Source organism: Caenorhabditis elegans, chromosome V (genome assembly GCF_000002985.6).
Source record: "Caenorhabditis elegans chromosome V".
Taxonomy (NCBI): Eukaryota; Metazoa; Nematoda; class Chromadorea; order Rhabditida; family Rhabditidae; genus Caenorhabditis; species Caenorhabditis elegans.
The window spans coordinates 12,339,550-12,358,610 of NC_003283.11; the positions used below are offsets into that span (position 1 = coordinate 12,339,550).

Consider the following 19,061-nt stretch of genomic DNA (forward strand, 5'->3'; position numbering starts at 1 on the left):
GCACCAATCCACGATGCCTTTTTTCATTTTTTCTTCAAGTAATACTACAATTCCACCAATTTCCACAACAAAAACAAAACAGAAATCAGTTTTTCCCGACTGATTTCTAACTAAGAACTGCCCAAGTTTTAACCCTTTTCAATCAGTTTTGACTTGTTTTGCCAAGTCTGCAAAAGTTTCCCCAATCAGGTAAATGATTATGTAATGCAATTTGTTTGAACACCAATAAGACGGTGCACTACTATTTCAGGTTCAAAACTAATAAAAGCTGGAACACTTTTTTTCAAGGGGTACTTTCGATTTAATACGAATAGAAGTGCCATATTACATAGATATATAAATGCGGAGTTTAGACCTTGAAGTTCTAGTGATAATCATGATATCTTTTTTTCTAAGAATGAGGTACAAAATAAAACTTTAAAATAAATTTTTACTTCCATTTGAGAGTATTGATCTACTGAAATCTCTGAAGCATAAAAATTGATTAACTCAGTTCCTTCATGTTGCTATGGGAGCTCAGAATACCAAACATCAACCTGATTAACACGCAAAAGTACTTTCAAAATCTATTTTTAGGGTATGTATCCTTGATTCTACAACACAAAAAAGAACACAAAACAAGAATGAATAAATATCTGGCAAAAAAAATTTAGGTATCCGGTAGATGACGTCCCCGTAAGAAGGTGTACGCATCTAGGCGCTACTACTGGTGCGTCTGTCTGTCATTTCACCACAATTACGTTTCTCCACCGCTCTTCTGAAGGTGCTCACTCTATGTGTGTGTGTAGAAAGAAGGGGCTCTGGCTATTTCTTTCTTTTTTCTATAGGTCCATGCCCTATTATTTGTGGTGGTGAAGGTGGTGGTCTTATGGGCTTCACACATACACACACCGAAACGACGCAAAAATTGGTCCAAATTTGTGAATTATTGAGAAAAGAGGTGAGAGATTTTGGATAGTGAAGGGCAAAGATCGGGTATGATTTGAGGGAATTTTTTTGAAGTAAACGAGAAGTAAACTACCGTATTTCCTCAATTGATCTTGCGGTTGCAAGTTGGAAAATACGATAATGAAGAATTTTAATTCCAGAATTGAAAAATTGATTCAACTTTATTTTTAAAAAAACCTGCTAAAAAATGATGGGATGCTAAAAAGTTACAATGTGCCTCTGAAATAAATATGAAAAGTAAAACTGAAAATTTAGACTTTCCATCAATCCAGACACCTTTTGAGACAAAAGTGCACAATTCATCTGCTTCTCTTCTTTCTATAATCTCTATGTGACTTCCAACATGTGGATCTCGACGGAAATTCGAGCCGCCCTTCCAACGCCCCGCCACACACACAATGATGATGATGAAAATGTTGAAAATTGTCTGCTCTTCGTCCGATGATTCTTTTATTTTTTTATTATTATTATTGGTGCTCTCTTAGCAGAGCCGACGTCGGCGAGGACCAGTCGAACGACTCTTGTAACTAAACATATGATGGATAAACGAACGGATTGATGATTACAAATCGTTGGGAGAAAAAGAGAAAGAGAGGAACAAAGGTGCAAATTCGATTGGTTTTCTTTTGTGATCAGCCCGTTCTCAAATCTGAAGTGAGCTTCCTACAGGCTTGAATTACAAAAAATATGCCTCACTGGCTTCCAAGTTCTCTCATCACCCAGCTACCGTATTTTTCTATTTTCCCCGGTCGGTCTCGACACGATAGAAACTTTGCAGTCACCCATACCTTAGTCAAAATTATTTTGCAATTTCCTACCTCCGTATTTGCATAGTTTTACCCAATTTTTTTACAATGTACTACGTAAAAGCTTTAATTTTTCGGGAGAAATACAGATAAAGAACACGTGAAACTTTCAGAAAAAGAGTATTTAAAACATCGCTTTGAAAAAGTTGAAATACTTGTGAGTACTGTAGCTACAAAGTTTTGTTCGGTACGAGATTAAGTACCGTATTTGCGGCCTCTCAGCTAGGTCTCGCCACGATTACAGTGGTGCCTAATTTGACCGATTTGTTAATGAAAATTATGTAATTTAGGTTTATAAAATGCCTTGAGAAAACCAGAACAACATTATCACGATTCCGCAAACGAATATATATTCTTACTTGAACACAAATCTAAATTGATTAAAGAGGGTAATTGGGAAAAGGTTACACTTGTGGGTCTGCCAGTCAACTAAAAACCACAAAATGTTTGGAAGACAGCGAAATGACAGAAATGAGCTGTTCGTCACTTCTCTTCCAACTCTTAAATCTTCTTTCACTCATCATCAGCCGTCAAAATCCATGACAACCCAGGAAGAGGCTCCACCTCCCTCTCTTCGTTCTTCACCTACTTTTCGGCAATTTGAGAGGTCCATTTGAGACAGATGCGCTTATATGTTGCTAGGGACAGTGCTTGTGGCTCAGACTGAGAATAGACAAATGAAAAATGTTTTTGGATGCTAAAAGAAGAAGCGAGGACTAATAAAAACTGAACTGGTCAACGATGAATCTTTGAACAATTGGAACAAGAGATCTTTGTGGTCTGAAGTGTGAACATCGCGTGAGGAACACCGAGATGAAGAGAAAAAGAGCCTCTGGGTAAATGACAGGGTATCTTGACGTCCCTGCACCTGGCGAATCGAGACGGAGACCTCGAAATGAAATAAGAAGAGTGGAAGGGAGTGATTTCATTAGAAGTGTTCATCCGAGCAGAAATTTTCTAGATCAAACGATTATGAGTAGACCAGAACTTCCTTATTTCGATTGGATGTTATGAGCAATGCATTTATTATAGAAATAAAAAATCAATGAGGAAACGAATAAGAGCAACAGACAATGAGGATCCGTGAGGAGGAAAACACCTAAACTAAACAGGGTTGGTGAACGAAAAATACGAAGAATTAAATTGAAAGTTAATAAAACTTTTAAATCATTATCCATTACTCCAAGTCGTCGGTGTCATCGATAAGCTCTTGGATTTGTGCTGGTGGAGGTCCGTCTCCGAGGTATTGAACCATTGGTGGCTCGTTTTCTGCCTCATCTGCTTTCGCTCCGAACATTTCCGCAAGACGCTAAAAATTAACATAGAAGATATTGAAAATTGAAAAAATAAACCAATTTCTGTGAGTAAAAAATTCTAGTTTGAATATATGCCTACTTAACTAGAATTTTGAATAAGTTCTCCTAGATATTCGAATGTTTAATTTGCATTTGAAACTGTTGTACTGAAATAACGCATTTTTGATGGAATGTGGCTCAAAATTATAAGAAAATTTTGCATCCTTCAAAATTGTATATTTAATTTCGAATATTTTCTCGGACAGGTTAATTTGAATGCCAGGTTTTCACATGAAAATTTTTTAAATAGTATTTAACAGTCACATTTCAATAACTTTTAAAGTGAATTTTTACATTTAAAAACCACTTACTTCGCGAGTCGACGGCAATTGTTGAACAACAGCACGGAACTGATCTTCCGACAATGTTTGTTGGAAGATAGACAGGAGTTGTTGAGATTCACCGCAGAGCATGACTGCGTTGGCAATGTGCACGGCACCTTCATCAACATTTCCGGCTGCCATGAGTTCTTCTCCGAGTTGAACCTCTTGCAAGAAGAACCTTTGCATTTGGGATGGATCGGTGACATCTGGAGCAGCATCATTGCCTGCTGCAGCTGGACGACGTGGAGCCATTCCTCCTGCTCCAGCCTGGGCACGTCTCTCTGAAAGAAAATAAGTTGTTTTTAGATAAAAATCCGAAGGAAATATGTTGTTAAAACACTGACTTTGCCTAATCTTGTCCTTGTAGTCTGGAGCGTTGATTCTCTTATGATCGAAGTAAATGCAGTAGCCGAGGAAAGCGGCTCCAGCAATTCCAGCAGCCAAAACGACGTTTGATTTGTTGAAACCAAGAATTGTGTCCGACATTCCTGTAAAATACAAATTGAAAAAAATTTGATGGAGTATAGGGACATCGATAGACTTTTCATGTCAATTTTTATAGTTTGCATCACCTAAATCAGTTTTTAAACGAGTAAGAATCATGAAAAACTATAAGATAAGTGAAAATAAAAACTGTGAAAATTTTTATTGTGTTTTAAAATGGAAATTTGTTGATAAAAGAATATAAAATTACATAAAACAAAAAATTTAATGTAAAAATGTTCGCAGTGCGAAAAATGCGTCAGTGATTGTACAATCGCGTCAGCAAACATGCTTGCGCACTTTTCGTGCTTAAAAACGCGCGTAGTTTAAATAAAGTTTTCAAGTGAGAAAGATTTTGGTTCCATTTTGGTTCCATGAGTTGCATAAAATATATCTGGACTCCATAACCATAATTGCTCTAATTGAAACTTCTAGGCAGTGGAATGGAATACCAAAAAATTGAATTATTCTTTTAAACCACAGTTACTTTTTCTATTATTATTATTCTTCCATATTTCTCTCCCATTTCTTCTATTTTGCCAATAGAATGTACCTCAACTTGTATTTGTCTCATTCTTCTATTTATTTCATACTGAGTGACTAACAAAAACTAAACATTTGTGTGTCGAAACGAGTCCGAATTTCACACTGTTTGCTCAATTGATTTTTGTGGTAAGCGCGTGTCGGCAGAGCTCATATAGCCGCCATTGTTATGTCACACTTGAGGCTTCAATACATTTTATTCGTAATGGCATTATTTTTCATAATTTATATTTTATTCGTTCGGTTTCGCACCTACAATCAATACACCGGGGGGTTATCGTGCAATAAGAAATCTCGCAGAGAATCGGAAACATGGACAATCGAGTCGCTGAGCATGATTACTCGAAAGCTAATTCAAAATAAAATAGCAAGAAAGCAGTAGAAGTAGGCCAAATATGGTACAAAGTTATGTTAGTTATGCAGTAGTAGCGTTTATTTGATGTTTGCCAATTGATCAGTTGAAAATCCAGATTAGGAAGATTCCAATTACTAGGAATGCGATGAGTCCAATGATGATCATCATCTGAAATAATATGAAAAGAGTAGTGGAAGTTGAACACATTTTTGTTTGGAACAAAAGTATCTACCGTACTTTATCTATTAGTTTGTCATGTAATTGTAGATTTCCTTCGGAAAAATGAAAGCCTTTTGAAATATTGCCGTTAAAAGCTTTGAAAAATAAAAATGCCTGGTTTCATCTTCGAACGAGGTTGAGTTGTACCCTACAAAAGTGACGCATTCACCTTAAAATACGGTTTACTGCAAGAGTATCAGAAGCGGCGAAACTAAACTTATATTGGCTCATGAGGGGGAAAATCTGGTATATAGAAAATCTAATAGACTATAACGTACTCGAATATTTTGCCACCAGTATTTCTGACGAAGAGTACGGGAAGACTGTTGGAATTGAGATGCTCCGTTCTGAAGAACTTCGGCGCGATGATCCAAAGAGTTCAGCTGAACATCACGTTCCATAACCTTGTTCACATTGTTCTGAAATTTTGAATTATACATACTTTTCCTTCAATCTCTAGTTTAATTCTGCGTCTCCCCAATCTTTACTTGTTCTCCTTTCTTTCAATATTTATTTAACACCTCTTTGAAGAAATTGGATGTTCCGATTGATATGGCTGTTGAGAAAGAGAAGAATTCAAAATAGTACAAAATATTCCTGACCCGGTCATCTTGTACTATTGTGACTTTTTATTCATATTATTTAAATATTCTTGTGGAGCTAGAATAGTTGCACAGAAATAATACATATAAATTCGGTTAGTTTATTATCAAAAAAGTGAACACCAATACATTGCCGGGTTTTCAAAACTTGATAATTATTAAATGAGATGTTTCCAGTTTTTTTTCTTAATCTAAATTGAAATTTTTGATGAAGCATTTTGATTTAAAAAATATATTTTTTAGCTTTCGGCAACCGGCAACCAACATTGCCGAATTTCTGTCTATTTTCAAACATAAATTTTTTGTTGAGCTTCAACTTCGAACTGTTTTTGAGAAAATTATCGTGATATTCAATTTCTGTGTTTAATGGTTTTTTTTTAATTCGGCAATGGTCAAAAATTCCGAACGCTAAAATGTCGTCACAAATTTTAAAAACTGGCTAAGTCGATTGCCAAGTTTAGAAATTTTTTTAGAAATTTTAGAAATTTTAAAACCTATTCCGCTATCCATTTTTCCTGAGGCTCATATTTGGTCTCAATTAATTCAATCGTAACCTGTTATATGTCTCAACTATTCAAATTAAACTTACTCTCATCACATCAATGACTTCGTTGACTTGAGCTTGAGCCATTTGCATGCGTTTAGTGTTATAAGTACCTGTTGGCGGTTGAGCTTCACCATTTCCAGCTTCTAAATCTTTATTTGCTTCGTTATTTGCAGACATTCTGGAAAACATTAACTTGTATATTTCAGAAAAAAACAACAGAAAAATGATGAGAAACAACAATGAGAACGAAGAAAATGGGAATAATTTTCTAATGGTCCCAGTGAGTCGGCCACTTCATTTAGACACGACATCTTTGCCATCTCGGCCATCGTCTCCATATCAAATGGTGGGTCCTTTTATGAGGGGAAAAAAAATGAAAAAAATAGGCGTGTCATAAAATTGTTTAAATATTCATGGATGAGTTGAGACGGAGTTCATCTAATATTACAAAAATTAAAACGAATCATACAAAAATTTGTTGTTGTCTTGTTCTCTTCTTCTTTCCATGATTTTGAATACAAAAATGAGAAAACATCGTGACACATGCAAAAACGAAGAAAACGGAAAGAAAAAGCAAAAAAGAAAGAATATAGCTCCGTCCATTCACGAACGAAGCTTCTGAACATTACTATTTCTAGATCCTTGTAAGTTACTCTCTTCCCTACTTTTATGATGAATACATCTTTTTGGTTAGAATGATTTGAAGTTTCTGAAATTCGGCATTAGTCGTCATTAGCAGGCTTATAATAACTTCTAAATGGCCACTTAAGAATTGGTGTGACCTTCTTTTAAGCCATAACATTAAGAGCTAAACTGTCATCAAATATGTTGCAAATATCAAAACACAAAAATGAAACAGAAACTTTATAATGAGACAGAAAAAGTGAATTGTCTGGTTTCAAGTTTTCCAGGTAGCACATTTTGGAAACAATTTCAAATGTGGTAACGGTAACAAGGATAATCACTGTTTCAGTAAATCCAAAAGTTGCAATAGAACTTGAATTACGCAAAATTGAATTTAAAGTTTATTTTTATTATTTTTGATTTTTTACCTTTTTGCACAGACAAAAAGCGTCTTATGCTGTATATTTGAACGTGGAATAGCATCAAATTTTGTACTGCTGTGAAAGACTCGAAAAGGCCCAGAAATATAACTTCGAATTATTCAAAGCTGGAGTAGTAGCAGTGAAAATTCGCCTACAGAAGTCTGGGACTCCCATAGTTCCAACAAAAACTACATTTTTTAGTGAATACAAATAATCAAAACATAATTAGAATAAAAAGTTGTAGAAAATGTGTCTTTTCGTCCATTTTCAAAATTCTGATGTCTGAAAACCGAGTTATTTTCAGTTGTTGATTTTTCCAAAGAAGTTAAAAATTTTTTATTAGTTTCACTATTATAATCAATCATTTCAGCAGCATAACAGTGATTTTAAATATCTTATTGTCGCACTGGCACTATTCCACCTTTTAAAGGCGGAAATTAATTTCTCTTCAATTACATACAAATTTTCAAGATTGGACATTTTAGCTAAAGCTAAATGTAACTTTTTTTAAAATGTTGAACCACCAAAAAATTGTATTAATTTTTCAACAAAGAACTACTTGAAAAAACAAACTTATTTTCCAAAACATTTTTTTGAAAGTCGAAATGGCATAGTTTAGTTTTTCTTCGCACTTTTCTACTATAGTTGTTGTGATTTATGACGTGGCAACCACCGATAGAAGTATTTGTTGCATACATTCAAACGGCATAGTACAAAATGACTTAATCAAATGACGATTCAAATGATGTCAGAAAACACTGAACAAATTCGTAGCAAAATTTGAAATTATTAGCACCCTTGTAGGTTGAGGACCAAAAATTACAAATAGTGTCAAAAACGGAGTTATGAAATTTGAATGTATGAGAAGCTTTTTCAGTTGTCTTATCAATCATATTTTCAGTTGACATGACCGTCGCATGACTTGTGATCTGAATAGAGAAAATTGTGTCTAACTAACCAATAATTTTTAAAAATGCACAAGTCCAGACACTATCGCATGGTTTTTGTTGAAACAAGTGTTATTAAAAGCCGAGAGACCCAATAAAAAATATCATCTTCGGTTTTTCTGAATTTAAAATTCAAAATGATGTTGTTGGAATAATGTGTCAAACTCTCAATACATTATGCAACAAACAAGAAACATTCAGAAAATATGGAAATAATGGGAATGATGATAAATTTGAGGCAAAAAAGTATTGCGAAAAAAAGTTGTGACATTTTTTGTATGTATGAGGGAAAGCAAACACATTTGACTGTGTGCTGCATGATGTGGATAGAGAAGAAAATGATAGTGATAACAAAAATTTATTGATTACTCTGGGAACTGTAAAAGAGGTAGAAAAGAAGAGCATTTTGAAATATTAGTCATTTCACACTGATTCACTTTTTTTCATTCTGAAAATATATTCTGAGACATACACAAATAATCTGAAAATGGAGAAGAAAGTAGAAAAGCCAACACATTTGACTGTGAGCTATTTAGATGAAGTCTATGCGCAGGTTTGCATTTTTGTATTCAGGCTCGAAGAGTGTATTAATCTATCTTTTTTCAGGATCATTCACCGGCTCTCAGTCAGAAGATCAAAGTTCCTCAAAAACAGTACAGTTCCCAAGAGGATCCATTGAGAAGAATGGCAACTCCAGTTTTTGATAAGGTAATACAAAAAATTCGCAATATATAAATGAAAGTTGTGCGGAGATTCTGACTGGAAAGTCTATAAAATTGACTATTTTGTGAATCAAACGCAATCTGCGCACGTCCAATGTGACATTGCGCGCCCGAAAACCTGAAACAAATCATGTTTTAAGTTTGAGCATTTGAACATAAATCACTATTTTAATTTAACACATATTTTGCACTACATCGAACGACATGTTTGATGTATTTAATTTCTTTAGTATTTGCCATTTTTTGTAACTCGAATTCATCATTTAACATTTCAGCACGAGCAAGAAAATCGTAAAAAAGGTCCCTCGTCAGCTGCAACGGTACTTGCCCTTTCTGGTCTTTTCGTCGTCGGCACCACCCTTATTCTCAGCGGGATTATCGTTTTAATTGTGGTGAGTGAATAGTGGAGTGGAGAATTGAGTGAAAGATACGCGTTGTTGCCTATCATTTTAAATTTGATTATGTTCTTCGGCTACGGCTTCTCCTCATCTCCTGTCAGCTGGTTTTCTAAATCAACGTAGAAGTGTGATGATGGTCAATCACCAAAATTAGGTGAATCGGAATAAAAAATGAATCAGTGGTGGAGATGCAAAAAATTAAGAAAGAATTTGGGGAATGATAAGATAAAATGAACCTGTTTTGAATTTATTCTGAAACGTTTCATCCTCCGACAACATTCCTAATTGTTGGCTCAATATCAAAAACTGATTTCCTAGCACAAAACTTGAAGAATATATGATAGAATGATCCTTTACACTGACTGATTAGGAATTCGCAGAAAATTTCACAGTGCAGTTAATACACGTATGAATCGCACTTTTAACTGTGACAATAGCAATACTAATAAACAAAAATACGGTATTTTGATAACGCCAGAATCTGAGTTAATACCGGTAATTCATTTTCTGTGATTCCGTGCCCCGACTTGTAATCCTCAAATTAAAAACATTGAAAAATTATAAATTATACAATTACAATATTGACACCCTTTTGAATAATTTTTAATCTTGTGAAAATTCGAACTGAAAATTCGAACATTTACCTTTGAGAGACGCAGAATACACATGCCCTTATCAATCATCGCACATCTTTTATACATCCTTATATTATCTCTTCGACTTTTCCTTTTTCGGATATGCTTCTCGCTTTCGTTCTTCAGTTCTTTCATCAACATTATGGTATTTCTAATTGAGAAAAACTAAACAAAAAAGGTGGAGAGAATGATCCATTTGTTTCTTCTTTTTTTTTGGTGTATCAGCAAATTGCGGAAGATTTGAAAAGAAAAAAAACGACTGGACAGTGGAATGTAGTGTGGCTAATTGGGCAAGATAATTATTTGAAACATCTTCCACAAGAAGGATGAGGTTCATTACATGACAATTTTTAAGTTGATTGATGATGCAATTTGTGTAGTCTTATCTGAAATGAAATATAATCTTTGGCCTACTATTTAAGAACCAAAAATATTTGAATTTGCCTCATCTAAAAAAAAGCCAACTAAAAAAAGTACGAAAAAGAAACGGAATAGTCTGAAAATTCCATTCAAAAACGCAAAAACTTGCCACGAAATTCGATATTAGGTTTTGCCAATATCATAGCTACTTGCGTTTTCGAATCAAATTTACATAAATCCTTTTGAATTTTGAAACTTCAAAATTGAGGAGATGAATTTATTGAAAAAAATTTATTTATATTTTTTCCAGCAACAAGAACCACCATTTGTAGTCACTGGATGTCTTTTCCTTGGAATTGGAGTGGCAATGCTTCTGGTTTGTGTGGCTCTTCAACGAAAGAATCTTGTGAAATTTGTACTCGACATCAATCGAGATTTATATTTTTTGAATATGAGCAAATCCTACATGTTCAAATCAATGTTTGAGATCAACACGGAATTGCCATTATCACATGCCGACTGAATCAAATATAAAATATTTGAAAATAATAATCAATGGTTGATTGAATATCTGTTTGTGGGGAAGATAAACTGTCTGTTTGCAAATAAAACGGGTATATTCGAATATATGTAGCGTTCCTATTGTTGTTGTTGTTTTGATGTCGAGATGTTTAAGAAAGGATGAGAAATGATTCAGAGAACACAGTTCGTGAAAGATTAATGATAAAAGACAATACGTTGAACAGAAAATATTGATTTTATGGAATCAAATCTTTCAAATTCTCATATTTCTGTTTTTTAAGTAATGTAGTTTCCGTGGATGGTTTTTACTATTAGTTTAAAGAAAAACGTCTGAAATGGTATTACAATATAATTATTTAAAATTTTATTTTAAAACAATTTGTGCTAAAATAACCAAATATCATAATAAAACTTTTAAAAAATTATTCGAAAGTTTTTTATTTCAGTCAAAAAGTGTGTGTCTCAATTTTCAACAATTTTTCGAAGGTTGTCGGTCTAAAAAATTTTTTTGTCAGTTTTATTTTACAATTAGTAATATGTTTAAAAAATTTACCTTAAAAACTAAAAACCAAATTTGGAATAGTTTTTGCCAAACCTACGAAAGCGAAAAGCGGCAAAATTTTGTGACGAAATTCACGTTTAATGACTTCTCCCTGGAATTTACTCAGTCTCCCCCCATCTTTTAAAAAAATCCAGTCTTTTGATAAGTTGTTGATAAGAAAAACTGTCACTGGATGAATGGCAGGAAACCCAAAAACTCGATATCCATTCCTGCGAAAAGGTGTTCTTTTCTGCTGTCGTCAGGAGGAAGACGTTGACACACATTGCAACATTTCGCCCTCTTAAATGTTTAGTACCTCATAAACGTGGTAACTGAAAAAAGCAATGAAGAAAATGAGATTACGGATATGAAGAGATCGAATCTCTCGTTTGACTTTAAACAGTTCGAATTTCCCTAAATACAAGAGAAATGTGATAAAGCAGAAGCTTCGTGACCGCACCTCTTTTTCCGAGACTGGATTGATCATTATTATTATGCGTGAATAAGTGTTTGTCGGCGCCATCGGAAACTCTTCTGATTATTAATATTGCCTTTATGGGTGTTATCAAGGTCGTTGCATTCAGATGATAAATTGGTGGGGGATGTGTCAAAATGCCAAATATTCATTGCATAACATACGGACATACGTACGTTAAGAAAAAATACAGAAAGTTACGCACAGATTATGTTTGCAAGTATGTTCGCTTATTTTCTGAAGTAATCGAAACTTACTGTAAGTTTTCTTGGACGTCGAGGGTTTCGATCGTCTTCTATTTTTCATTTTCCATGAAATATGATATTTTGGTTTGATGAGCTTTCAGAAACACGCCTAAAATTGTCTTATCCAGAAAATTTTCGATGATCAAACACCTGGAAATATTTGCGGATCTATACGATAACAATCTTTTTGGACACCTATATTTCATTTTAACTTTTGAATATTTTTTCCTGTAACATTTTTCTATTAACTTCATTTCTGTTGTGAAGGGAGCATGATAAGAACTATGGAATTGTTAAAAATGGTCAAATAAAGAGTCTACCTTGATCAGAAACATCACGAGATGAGGTTCCATAGATTATATAAACCAGATAATCAGTGACCTTTTTTCAATCTCCGTTTGCCCCCGGGGTCCCCCGACAACGACCTCTATAACAATAATACATAAATGCGCGTGAACGGGTCATGTGAGGCAGGATGAGAGGGCAGAAGATGTACTGTATTTCAGAAGAACAACGGAGACAACTTCTTATCTTCATTTGTTCCTGTTGCAGGTGTTGTAGATGTAGATTTAGCATTCTCTTGGAGGAGAAAGTGACAAAATTAAGAAAAAAGTATACATAGTGAAAATGTGAAGAATTTGAATTTAAATTTGTGGCAGTAGTAAAACAATGACCAGCGAAAATTGGGATGTAGTATTTCCTCTATTAGTCTTGAAACAAAAAAAAGAAAAAGAAATTATAACTTTAGTCAATTGATTATTTTCCGATAAAACCAAACACAGCCAGAGCTTCAAAGGTTAGAAAAAAAAACTGCAAAACTAATATAAACATGACGGTAGTCAACTTTTATCTTGAAATAAAAAACTCTTAGTTGCAATAAATGATTGAAATCTTTAATACAAAAAACAACTAATTATGAAGGTTAGAGCACGGAGAACTACAGTAATATTAGAACTCTTGACATGGAACTGTTGTTCTAACACATTTTTTGAATATGCTTTTTAACTAATTAATTTTTATAAACTCATAAATTCATTCATTTAAATTTTGTAAAACTTATCTGAACGTTAAAATTATTAATTGAAAAAAGGACAACTTACCAGTTTTCCAGTCTTTCCAGTACACCTGATTGTCTGATCAACCAATCAATAGATTATCGTCTCGAACCTCAAAAATCATGGCAAATCATTTCCATTCATTTTGACCCATATCCTTTTACCAAACCATCTGTGTCTCCGCCTTTCCGCATCTCTCATAAGTCTTCCGCGCAGCGACTCGTCGATATCTTCGTACGGACAACCCCGCATTGGGCGGGGCGACGTATCCGCGGATCGCCGTCGTATAAAAGGACGAGCAGGCGGTGAAGAAACTCGCATCAGCCTTCCTTTTGCAACACATTATGGAAACTGACGGTAGGCTCAAAGCCTACAAATTTGTGGCCTATGCCGCTGTGGGTTTCTCTATTGCCGCCGTCGCTTCAGTTCTTTTGACCCTTCCAATGGTCTATTCGTACGTGTCGCACGTCAGACAGCAGATGCACCACGAAATCAACTTCTGCAAGGTAATATTTATTTTAATTAATTTCTTACATATTTTTTTATTGCAAATTTTGATGTTGATATATGTTCTTTTGTATAATATTTATATCTTTTATTATTTCTAGGGATCTGCTAAGGACATCTTTGCTGAGGTCAACTACATGAAGGCCAACGCTGGACCAGTTCCACCACGCAACCGTACCACCCGTCAAGCCTACGGAGGACCAGAAGTCAACCCAGCTCCAAATCTCCAATGCGAGGGATGCTGCCTTCCAGGACCACCAGGACCAGCTGGAGCCCCAGGAAAGCCAGGAAAGCCAGGACGTCCAGGAGCACCAGGAACTCCAGGAACCCCAGGAAAGCCACCAGTTGCCCCATGTGAGCCAACTACTCCACCACCATGCAAGCCATGCCCACAAGGACCACCAGGACCACCAGGACCACCAGGAGCACCAGGAGACCCGGGAGAGGCTGGAACCCCAGGACGCCCAGGGACCGATGCCGCCCCAGGATCCCCAGGACCACGTGGACCACCAGGACCAGCTGGAGAGGCCGGAGCCCCAGGACCAGCCGGAGAGCCAGGAACCCCAGCTATTTCCGAGCCACTCACCCCAGGAGCACCAGGAGAGCCAGGAGACTCTGGACCACCAGGACCACCAGGACCACCAGGAGCACCAGGAAACGACGGACCGCCAGGACCACCAGGACCAAAGGGAGCCCCAGGACCAGACGGACCACCAGGAGTCGACGGACAATCCGGACCACCAGGACCACCAGGACCAGCTGGAACCCCAGGAGAGAAGGGAATCTGTCCAAAGTGAGTTTTGTTTAAAAAGGTTAGGATAATTTATAAATTTGTAATATTTCAGGTATTGCGCTCTCGATGGAGGAGTCTTCTTCGAGGACGGAACCAGACGATAAACATACATCGTCAATGGATCGCGGTAGACGATGTTCAACTTCTGCGTCGCACCGTTATGATTCAATCATTCCTCAATCATATCCTCTCTCTTTTTTGTTTCAACTTTACTTCTTTCTTCTCACAGTCCAAACCTCATCATCATCTCGTTGTTGTGTATAGTCGCGTTGACAGACTCAGATTTTATCACCATCGAGCCCGTCAGTACATCGACCAAATAAATTATTATTTATTTGAAATCCGTTTTCTATCGATACCCCCGTATCTATATCTTTTTGACCCACAAAACGGCAGGGAAAGTGTTCCGATCCGGCAACGAAAAAGAAAGCGATAAGAATCAACTGCTCGTGTACGTGTGTGAGTGAGTGTGTGTTGACGGATCTGATATAAAAACCGGATAAATACGGAACATATGTGAGACACCTCATAAAAAAGTTTGATTTATAGACGCAGATTCCAACTATTTCATGACTTTTCTGTGAAGTTCCCATCACACACAGCACCTCATAGCTAATTGGCAATTTCCACATCGTAAGCAACCATCCAGTTTTGTTTCGGCAAAAGATGTTCTTCAAATGTCCTCCCAAATCCTGATGAAAATGATGATAGCCTTAAAGAGACAAGAGGTTCGAGAATCGAAAAGCTGACCACGTCTTTTTTTTTATTTCGCTAAAAACTTGATAAAGAACTGGTGATAAGTCCGCGTAGTGTTTCCTATCGGGTTTCGGTGTGGATGAAAGTGCTGGTCGCTACAGTCACGGCATACCGACAATCAAAAAAAGACACGATTTTACAGGAATGCAATATGTCCTTTAGCTTATTCCTTTTTTAGATGCGAGGGACAGAAGTCTCTACTTGACTTCCAAAAGTATGTTTGCTATCGCTCTCGTTTGACAAATGTGAAAAAGTTCACTAATTTTTAAGAAAAACAAAAACTTATAGAAACAAGCTTAAAAAAGCCAAGTAGGAAACTTACCGTATATTCTCTGTTAGTGCTGATTTTCGGAAGACCTGTTGGTGCAGCACTATTAGAGACTGCAGTACTACTGGAAATGCACTAATAAAGAATATACGGTATTCAACGTTTCAGACAGTTGTTGTACACAAACTTTTTATATAAGGTTTATATGAAGAAGTGTTTAAAAAGAAATCAAAAATTAATATGAGACTTTGCTTTTTTAGACCCAAAATGGTCTAAAACTACCAAATTTCGTAGTGGGACGTTCTGATAATTTTCAAAAGAAAGTTATGGCCGCTCAAAGTTTCTGAAAAAATGGCCCATTTTTAGCTAAAATCTCAAATTTTTAGCTAAATCAAAAATTTTGGCAACTTCTATTGCAGTGGTTGGAACTTAATTTTCATTTGATTGTCGTCTTTTAATGCGTGTTTTGGCATTTTGTTTTGTGTTATTTCGTTAATTGAGATGGTTTTTTGGTCGATGCGGGCACAAATACGATACAAGTTTGTGCCCGCATCGACCGAAAAGCATCTCGATCAGCGAAATAACACCTAATAAATTGCGAAAACATGCATTAAAGAATGAGATTTTAGCTAAAAATGGGCCACTTTTTCCAAAACTTTGGGCGGCCATAACTTTTTTTGAAAATTTTTCAGAACTTTCCATTACGAAATTTGGTAGTTTTAGACCATTTTGGGTTTGAAAAAGCAAAGTCTCAATTTTCGGTACCCCACCTTTAAGGAACTCAAGCATGATGGTTTCGCCGACCTTAACCAGGGTTGGTTAGGCAAGATAATAATGGATCATGGTGATTTCCTGAGCAACTCGTTGCAGCGGCTGAAACAAGTATATTTTCTTTCGCACCTTCGAATCAAGAATTTGATTATTAGAAAAGATATTTACATAAAAATTCAAATCAAAAACAAGTCCACCAAAAGGTTTAAAGTCAGAAGAAACAATGCTGAATTACTCTTTTCAGCAATTGCCCGCATTTGAAATTTCCTGCAATCGACACTTTTTTTAAAATCTAACTACATATATCTCAAAATTAATAAACTTTATATTTTTATGAAATCTGTAATAGAAACGGAAGTTTTTAAACGTTTGGAGCTTGAGCCGTTCTCGAACACTTTGAAGTAAGTTAAAACATTTTAAAATTTCAATAAAATAATCTGATATTCAACTCGAGCACTTGTAGTCATAGATGGGCATTTTTTACGGGAAGGGGAATATTTCGGACTCCGTCACTCTTCATAATGTGCTCACCAACGAAGCGTTTGTGGATTTTGTCATTGATAAGAATAGATGCAGAACAGACTCCTTCAAGAGGACTGCAAAATCTTCGTATTTGTCTGATGTTAACTATTACGTTACGATGTTACAACCTCTTGGTGCAGCGTCATTCGTAGTGTTCGAACAACGTGGATCAGGAGATCCTCACGGAACACGTGGCAAGTGATTTGCAAAATATGTGCCTTGACAAGAGTGCGTGCAGAGTAAGTCAACTTGCTTTTCAGGTATCAATTTTCATTATCTAGTCACCCACAGTTCACCAATTAATGAATGTTTGATACTTTTTTTGTCTATTACTTTGATGTTACCCATCTTTCATCTCTCTGACACCCGCACATTGACAATTTCATGCTCTAATTAATCAACTTTGACAGATGCTAATTCATTTTCTTGCTTGTAAATTATTTGTATGTTTATTAAATATCAATCTCATCTCGCTATAATTTCATTAGCTCATACATGGATTTATACTGTTTTTTGACACGATTATAATCGCAATAACACCAGTCAATCAAATTAATCAACCAAAACAGAAACCACGTGATTTTAACAATTGTCAAGAAGCTCCCGATCGAAGCATGGAGTTTCTACGTGGAGTTCTTTTCCTATGACAATAACTCAACCACGTGTGCAAAGACAACGGATGTCGTGTCATTCAATCAACAGCTGAGCATTAGTATAATCCGTAAGCGGAATGCAATCAACAACGCTTCATTTTTCTCTGCAGTGTTATGCCAAGAATAATTCGAAAATGCGCACACCTGGCTACCAATAAGTTAGCGACCTGTGTGGTGCAATGCATATTCAATTGTATACGCGGTATCTGTCTACAGAGATGTCATTATTGAGCAATGTCTTCTGTTTTCAGATTCTGAATTTAAAATTCTTTATCACTTTTAACGACATAAGCTGCTAGAGACGTACGCCAGTCACGTAGTCGTCGTGAAGTTCGGTTTTGCTACATATCGATTGGCTGCCAATAATAATGAGTGCAATATTCGAGGGAAATCCTAAGCGTAAGCCTAAGCCTGAGCTCCATTATACTTTGAGTTTGAAAATAGTGTACGGGAAATTCCTATACTTCATTCTCTCAATTGACAGCCATGTGTTCCTTATAAACTTTTTGTTTCATGGATAGAGCAGGTGTGAAAACAGAGTGCTTTCCTCGAAAAACAATAAAACTTGGCCTCATTGACTACCCGGCGCCATTACAGAAACATGCGAGGCGCCGAAGAAAAAGATAATCTCACTAGATAAACTTTGAGGACGAAATGCCTAAAGAGACCGAGAAATGCGCAGGTTAAACACAGGGTTTTGACATCCGTGAGAATATTAATATTGAAAACGATTTGAAAAATCATCCAGAGAATGATAAATTCCGAAATTCGTTCTTTTCATCACAGCATGTGGCTTTCCTTGTCTCTTTTCTTTTTCCCAATTAACGGCTGATTCCCCATATCTCTTCACATTATTCTTATACGACTTTCACCCGAATGACCCCCTCTATCCGAAAAGAGAATTTGGATGAAAGGAAGCTAACCGACTGGAGACAACCTTTATTGAGACACACACACCGCACATCCTTTTGTCTTTCATCTACTTTTTATATTTATTCCTTTATAGAACTTTTCACTTTTTTTGTGTGAAATACAAGCAGGAACGAACATTTTGATGATTTCATTTTTATCATACTTTATTCACAGCTATCATTCTTCTTTAAATACGAAAAACTTCAGATTAGAGAATAAATTCAAATAGAGTATTTGGAAAAAAGAAGTATTCTTATGCAGTCTTGCACTCAATTTTTTTACTTTGACATCGTGTAGTTCGAATATTTTTGGTTTTATCAAAACTTTTTCAAGAAACGAAATACGCGCCAACAAATTTTCTATGATTTAATACTTCAATAATTTTTGGTAAAATTAAAGACAACCGAAATATGAGCTGTCGAAGTAGACTAAAACTGGTACCATAGGAAAATTACGGTCTTTTCATATTTCTGAAAATACAGCGAAGATTTCTTTTAAGTATTTCTAATTTGACCCACAACTTTTGTCTCTTTTAATTCTCACAAACAAATACTCAACTAAATAAATGTAACCGTTAGCCAAATAATTCAATGCCATTTTTTTTGTTTTTCTTAGAAACTCTCCAACTTCGCATTGATTGATCTTTACCTCAGATATCCGTTCCTGTCTCTTTTTACCGTCACCTTATTCGCCACTCTTCTCAAGATTTTTAAGATTTCCATCTTTTTCGAGAAACACGCTCACCGGTATCA

The 19,061-nt window shown here is 35.7% G+C and overlaps 4 protein-coding genes, 11 non-coding genes and 1 pseudogene across 18 annotated transcripts; 7 read left to right on the plus strand and 9 right to left on the minus strand.

The window, feature by feature from the left end:
• The first annotated feature begins 603 nt into the window (after nt 1-603).
• R04F11.17 lies at nt 604-803 on the plus strand. Its single transcript, NR_069736.1, has one exon. It is a non-coding gene; the product is annotated as an Unclassified non-coding RNA R04F11.17 (non-coding RNA).
• A 225-nt stretch (nt 804-1,028) lies between these two features.
• R04F11.21 lies at nt 1,029-1,087 on the minus strand. Its single transcript, NR_069737.1, has one exon. It is a non-coding gene; the product is annotated as an Unclassified non-coding RNA R04F11.21 (non-coding RNA).
• A 170-nt stretch (nt 1,088-1,257) lies between these two features.
• F23H12.18 lies at nt 1,258-1,387 on the minus strand. Its single transcript, NR_069738.1, has one exon. It is a non-coding gene; the product is annotated as an Unclassified non-coding RNA F23H12.18 (non-coding RNA).
• A 1,142-nt stretch (nt 1,388-2,529) lies between these two features.
• F23H12.17 lies at nt 2,530-2,726 on the plus strand. Its single transcript, NR_069739.1, has one exon. It is a non-coding gene; the product is annotated as an Unclassified non-coding RNA F23H12.17 (non-coding RNA).
• Nucleotides 2,727-2,764: 38 nt separating this feature from the next.
• On the minus strand, nt 2,765-3,920 carry tomm-20 (Mitochondrial import receptor subunit TOM20 homolog). Its single transcript, NM_073691.6, has 3 exons — nt 3,777-3,920; nt 3,421-3,713; nt 2,765-3,063 (listed from the first exon to the last, which is right to left on the minus strand). The coding sequence occupies exons 1-3, from the start codon at nt 3,916-3,918 to the stop codon at nt 2,932-2,934; spliced, it is 567 nt and encodes a 188-aa protein (NP_506092.1). The 5' UTR covers nt 3,919-3,920; the 3' UTR covers nt 2,765-2,931.
• A 718-nt stretch (nt 3,921-4,638) lies between these two features.
• On the minus strand, nt 4,639-6,359 carry snb-2 (V-SNARE coiled-coil homology domain-containing protein). The gene is made up of 3 exons (NM_073692.6): nt 6,224-6,359; nt 5,311-5,451; nt 4,639-4,981 (listed from the first exon to the last, which is right to left on the minus strand). Exons 1-3 carry the CDS (start codon nt 6,356-6,358, stop codon nt 4,913-4,915), a joined length of 345 nt encoding a protein of 114 aa, NP_506093.2. The 5' UTR covers nt 6,359; the 3' UTR covers nt 4,639-4,912.
• On the plus strand, nt 5,596-10,916 carry F23H12.3 (IncG). 2 transcript variants are annotated; one of them, NM_073693.6, is made up of 5 exons: nt 5,596-5,729; nt 6,388-6,527; nt 8,781-8,882; nt 9,172-9,288; nt 10,600-10,916. In NM_073693.6, the coding sequence occupies exons 2-5, from the start codon at nt 6,408-6,410 to the stop codon at nt 10,810-10,812; spliced, it is 552 nt and encodes a 183-aa protein (NP_506094.2). In that variant the 5' UTR covers nt 5,596-5,729; nt 6,388-6,407; the 3' UTR covers nt 10,813-10,916. The 2 variants fall into 2 exon arrangements, with proteins under 2 accessions (NP_506094.2, NP_001122928.1); NM_001129456.3 differs by lacking the exons at nt 5,596-5,729; nt 6,388-6,527 and adding an exon at nt 8,535-8,727.
• Nucleotides 10,917-11,739: 823 nt separating this feature from the next.
• Nucleotides 11,740-11,877, minus strand: F23H12.20. Its single transcript, NR_069740.1, has one exon. It is a non-coding gene; the product is annotated as an Unclassified non-coding RNA F23H12.20 (non-coding RNA).
• On the plus strand, nt 11,847-12,283 carry F23H12.21. The gene is made up of 2 exons (NR_102083.1): nt 11,847-12,085; nt 12,174-12,283. It is a non-coding gene; the product is annotated as an Unclassified non-coding RNA F23H12.21 (non-coding RNA).
• Nucleotides 12,284-13,195: 912 nt separating this feature from the next.
• Nucleotides 13,196-14,771, plus strand: sqt-3 (the record flags this gene model as incomplete). 2 transcript variants are annotated; one of them, NM_001269483.3, is made up of 3 exons in its annotated part: nt 13,196-13,633; nt 13,736-14,427; nt 14,480-14,771. In NM_001269483.3, 3 exons carry the CDS (start codon nt 13,472-13,474, stop codon nt 14,529-14,531), a joined length of 906 nt encoding a protein of 301 aa, NP_001256412.1. The 2 variants fall into 2 exon arrangements, with proteins under 2 accessions (NP_001256412.1, NP_001256413.1); NM_001269484.3 differs by lacking the exon at nt 13,196-13,633 and having other exon boundaries at nt 13,772-14,427; nt 14,480-14,531.
• On the minus strand, nt 13,265-13,408 carry F23H12.13. Its single transcript, NR_069741.1, has one exon. It is a non-coding gene; the product is annotated as an Unclassified non-coding RNA F23H12.13 (non-coding RNA).
• A 1,935-nt stretch (nt 14,772-16,706) lies between the features above and the next one.
• F23H12.11 lies at nt 16,707-17,760 on the plus strand (annotated as a pseudogene). Its single transcript has one exon. A coding segment is annotated over exon 1 (1,054 nt).
• A 145-nt stretch (nt 17,761-17,905) lies between these two features.
• F23H12.19 lies at nt 17,906-18,053 on the minus strand. The gene has a single exon (NR_069742.1). It is a non-coding gene; the product is annotated as an Unclassified non-coding RNA F23H12.19 (non-coding RNA).
• A 140-nt stretch (nt 18,054-18,193) lies between these two features.
• On the minus strand, nt 18,194-18,326 carry F23H12.14. The gene has a single exon (NR_069743.1). It is a non-coding gene; the product is annotated as an Unclassified non-coding RNA F23H12.14 (non-coding RNA).
• A 192-nt stretch (nt 18,327-18,518) lies between these two features.
• Nucleotides 18,519-18,665, plus strand: F23H12.12. The gene has a single exon (NR_069744.1). It is a non-coding gene; the product is annotated as an Unclassified non-coding RNA F23H12.12 (non-coding RNA).
• Nucleotides 18,666-18,874: 209 nt separating this feature from the next.
• On the minus strand, nt 18,875-19,057 carry F23H12.16. Its single transcript, NR_069745.1, has one exon. It is a non-coding gene; the product is annotated as an Unclassified non-coding RNA F23H12.16 (non-coding RNA).
• Between the last annotated feature and the right edge of the window lie 4 nt (nt 19,058-19,061).

Bases quoted from the DNA above. Each gene is read 5' to 3' on its own strand.
- snb-2 (NM_073692.6), bottom strand. From the start codon at position 6,358: ATGTCTGCAAATAACGAAGCAAATAAAGATTTAGAAGCTGGAAATGGT. The intron at 5,452-6,223 runs GTAAGTTTAATT...TCAAAATTTCAG, and splicing joins AAGTCATTGATGTGATGAGA to AACAATGTGAACAAGGTTAT. The intron at 4,982-5,310 runs GTACGTTATAGT...ATATTATTTCAG, and splicing joins ACTGGTGGCAAAATATTCGA to ATGATGATCATCATTGGACT.
- F23H12.3 (NM_073693.6), top strand. From the start codon at position 6,408: ATGAGAAACAACAATGAGAACGAAGAAAATGGGAATAATTTTCTAATG. The intron at 6,528-8,780 runs GTGGGTCCTTTT...ATCTTTTTTCAG, and splicing joins CATCGTCTCCATATCAAATG to GATCATTCACCGGCTCTCAG. The intron at 9,289-10,599 runs GTGAGTGAATAG...TATTTTTTCCAG, and splicing joins GGATTATCGTTTTAATTGTG to CAACAAGAACCACCATTTGT.
- tomm-20 (NM_073691.6), bottom strand. From the start codon at position 3,918: ATGTCGGACACAATTCTTGGTTTCAACAAATCAAACGTCGTTTTGGCT. The intron at 3,714-3,776 runs GTCAGTGTTTTA...ATTTTCTTTCAG, and splicing joins CAAGGACAAGATTAGGCAAA to AGAGACGTGCCCAGGCTGGA. The intron at 3,064-3,420 runs GTAAGTGGTTTT...GTTAATTTTTAG, and splicing joins AATTGCCGTCGACTCGCGAA to CGTCTTGCGGAAATGTTCGG.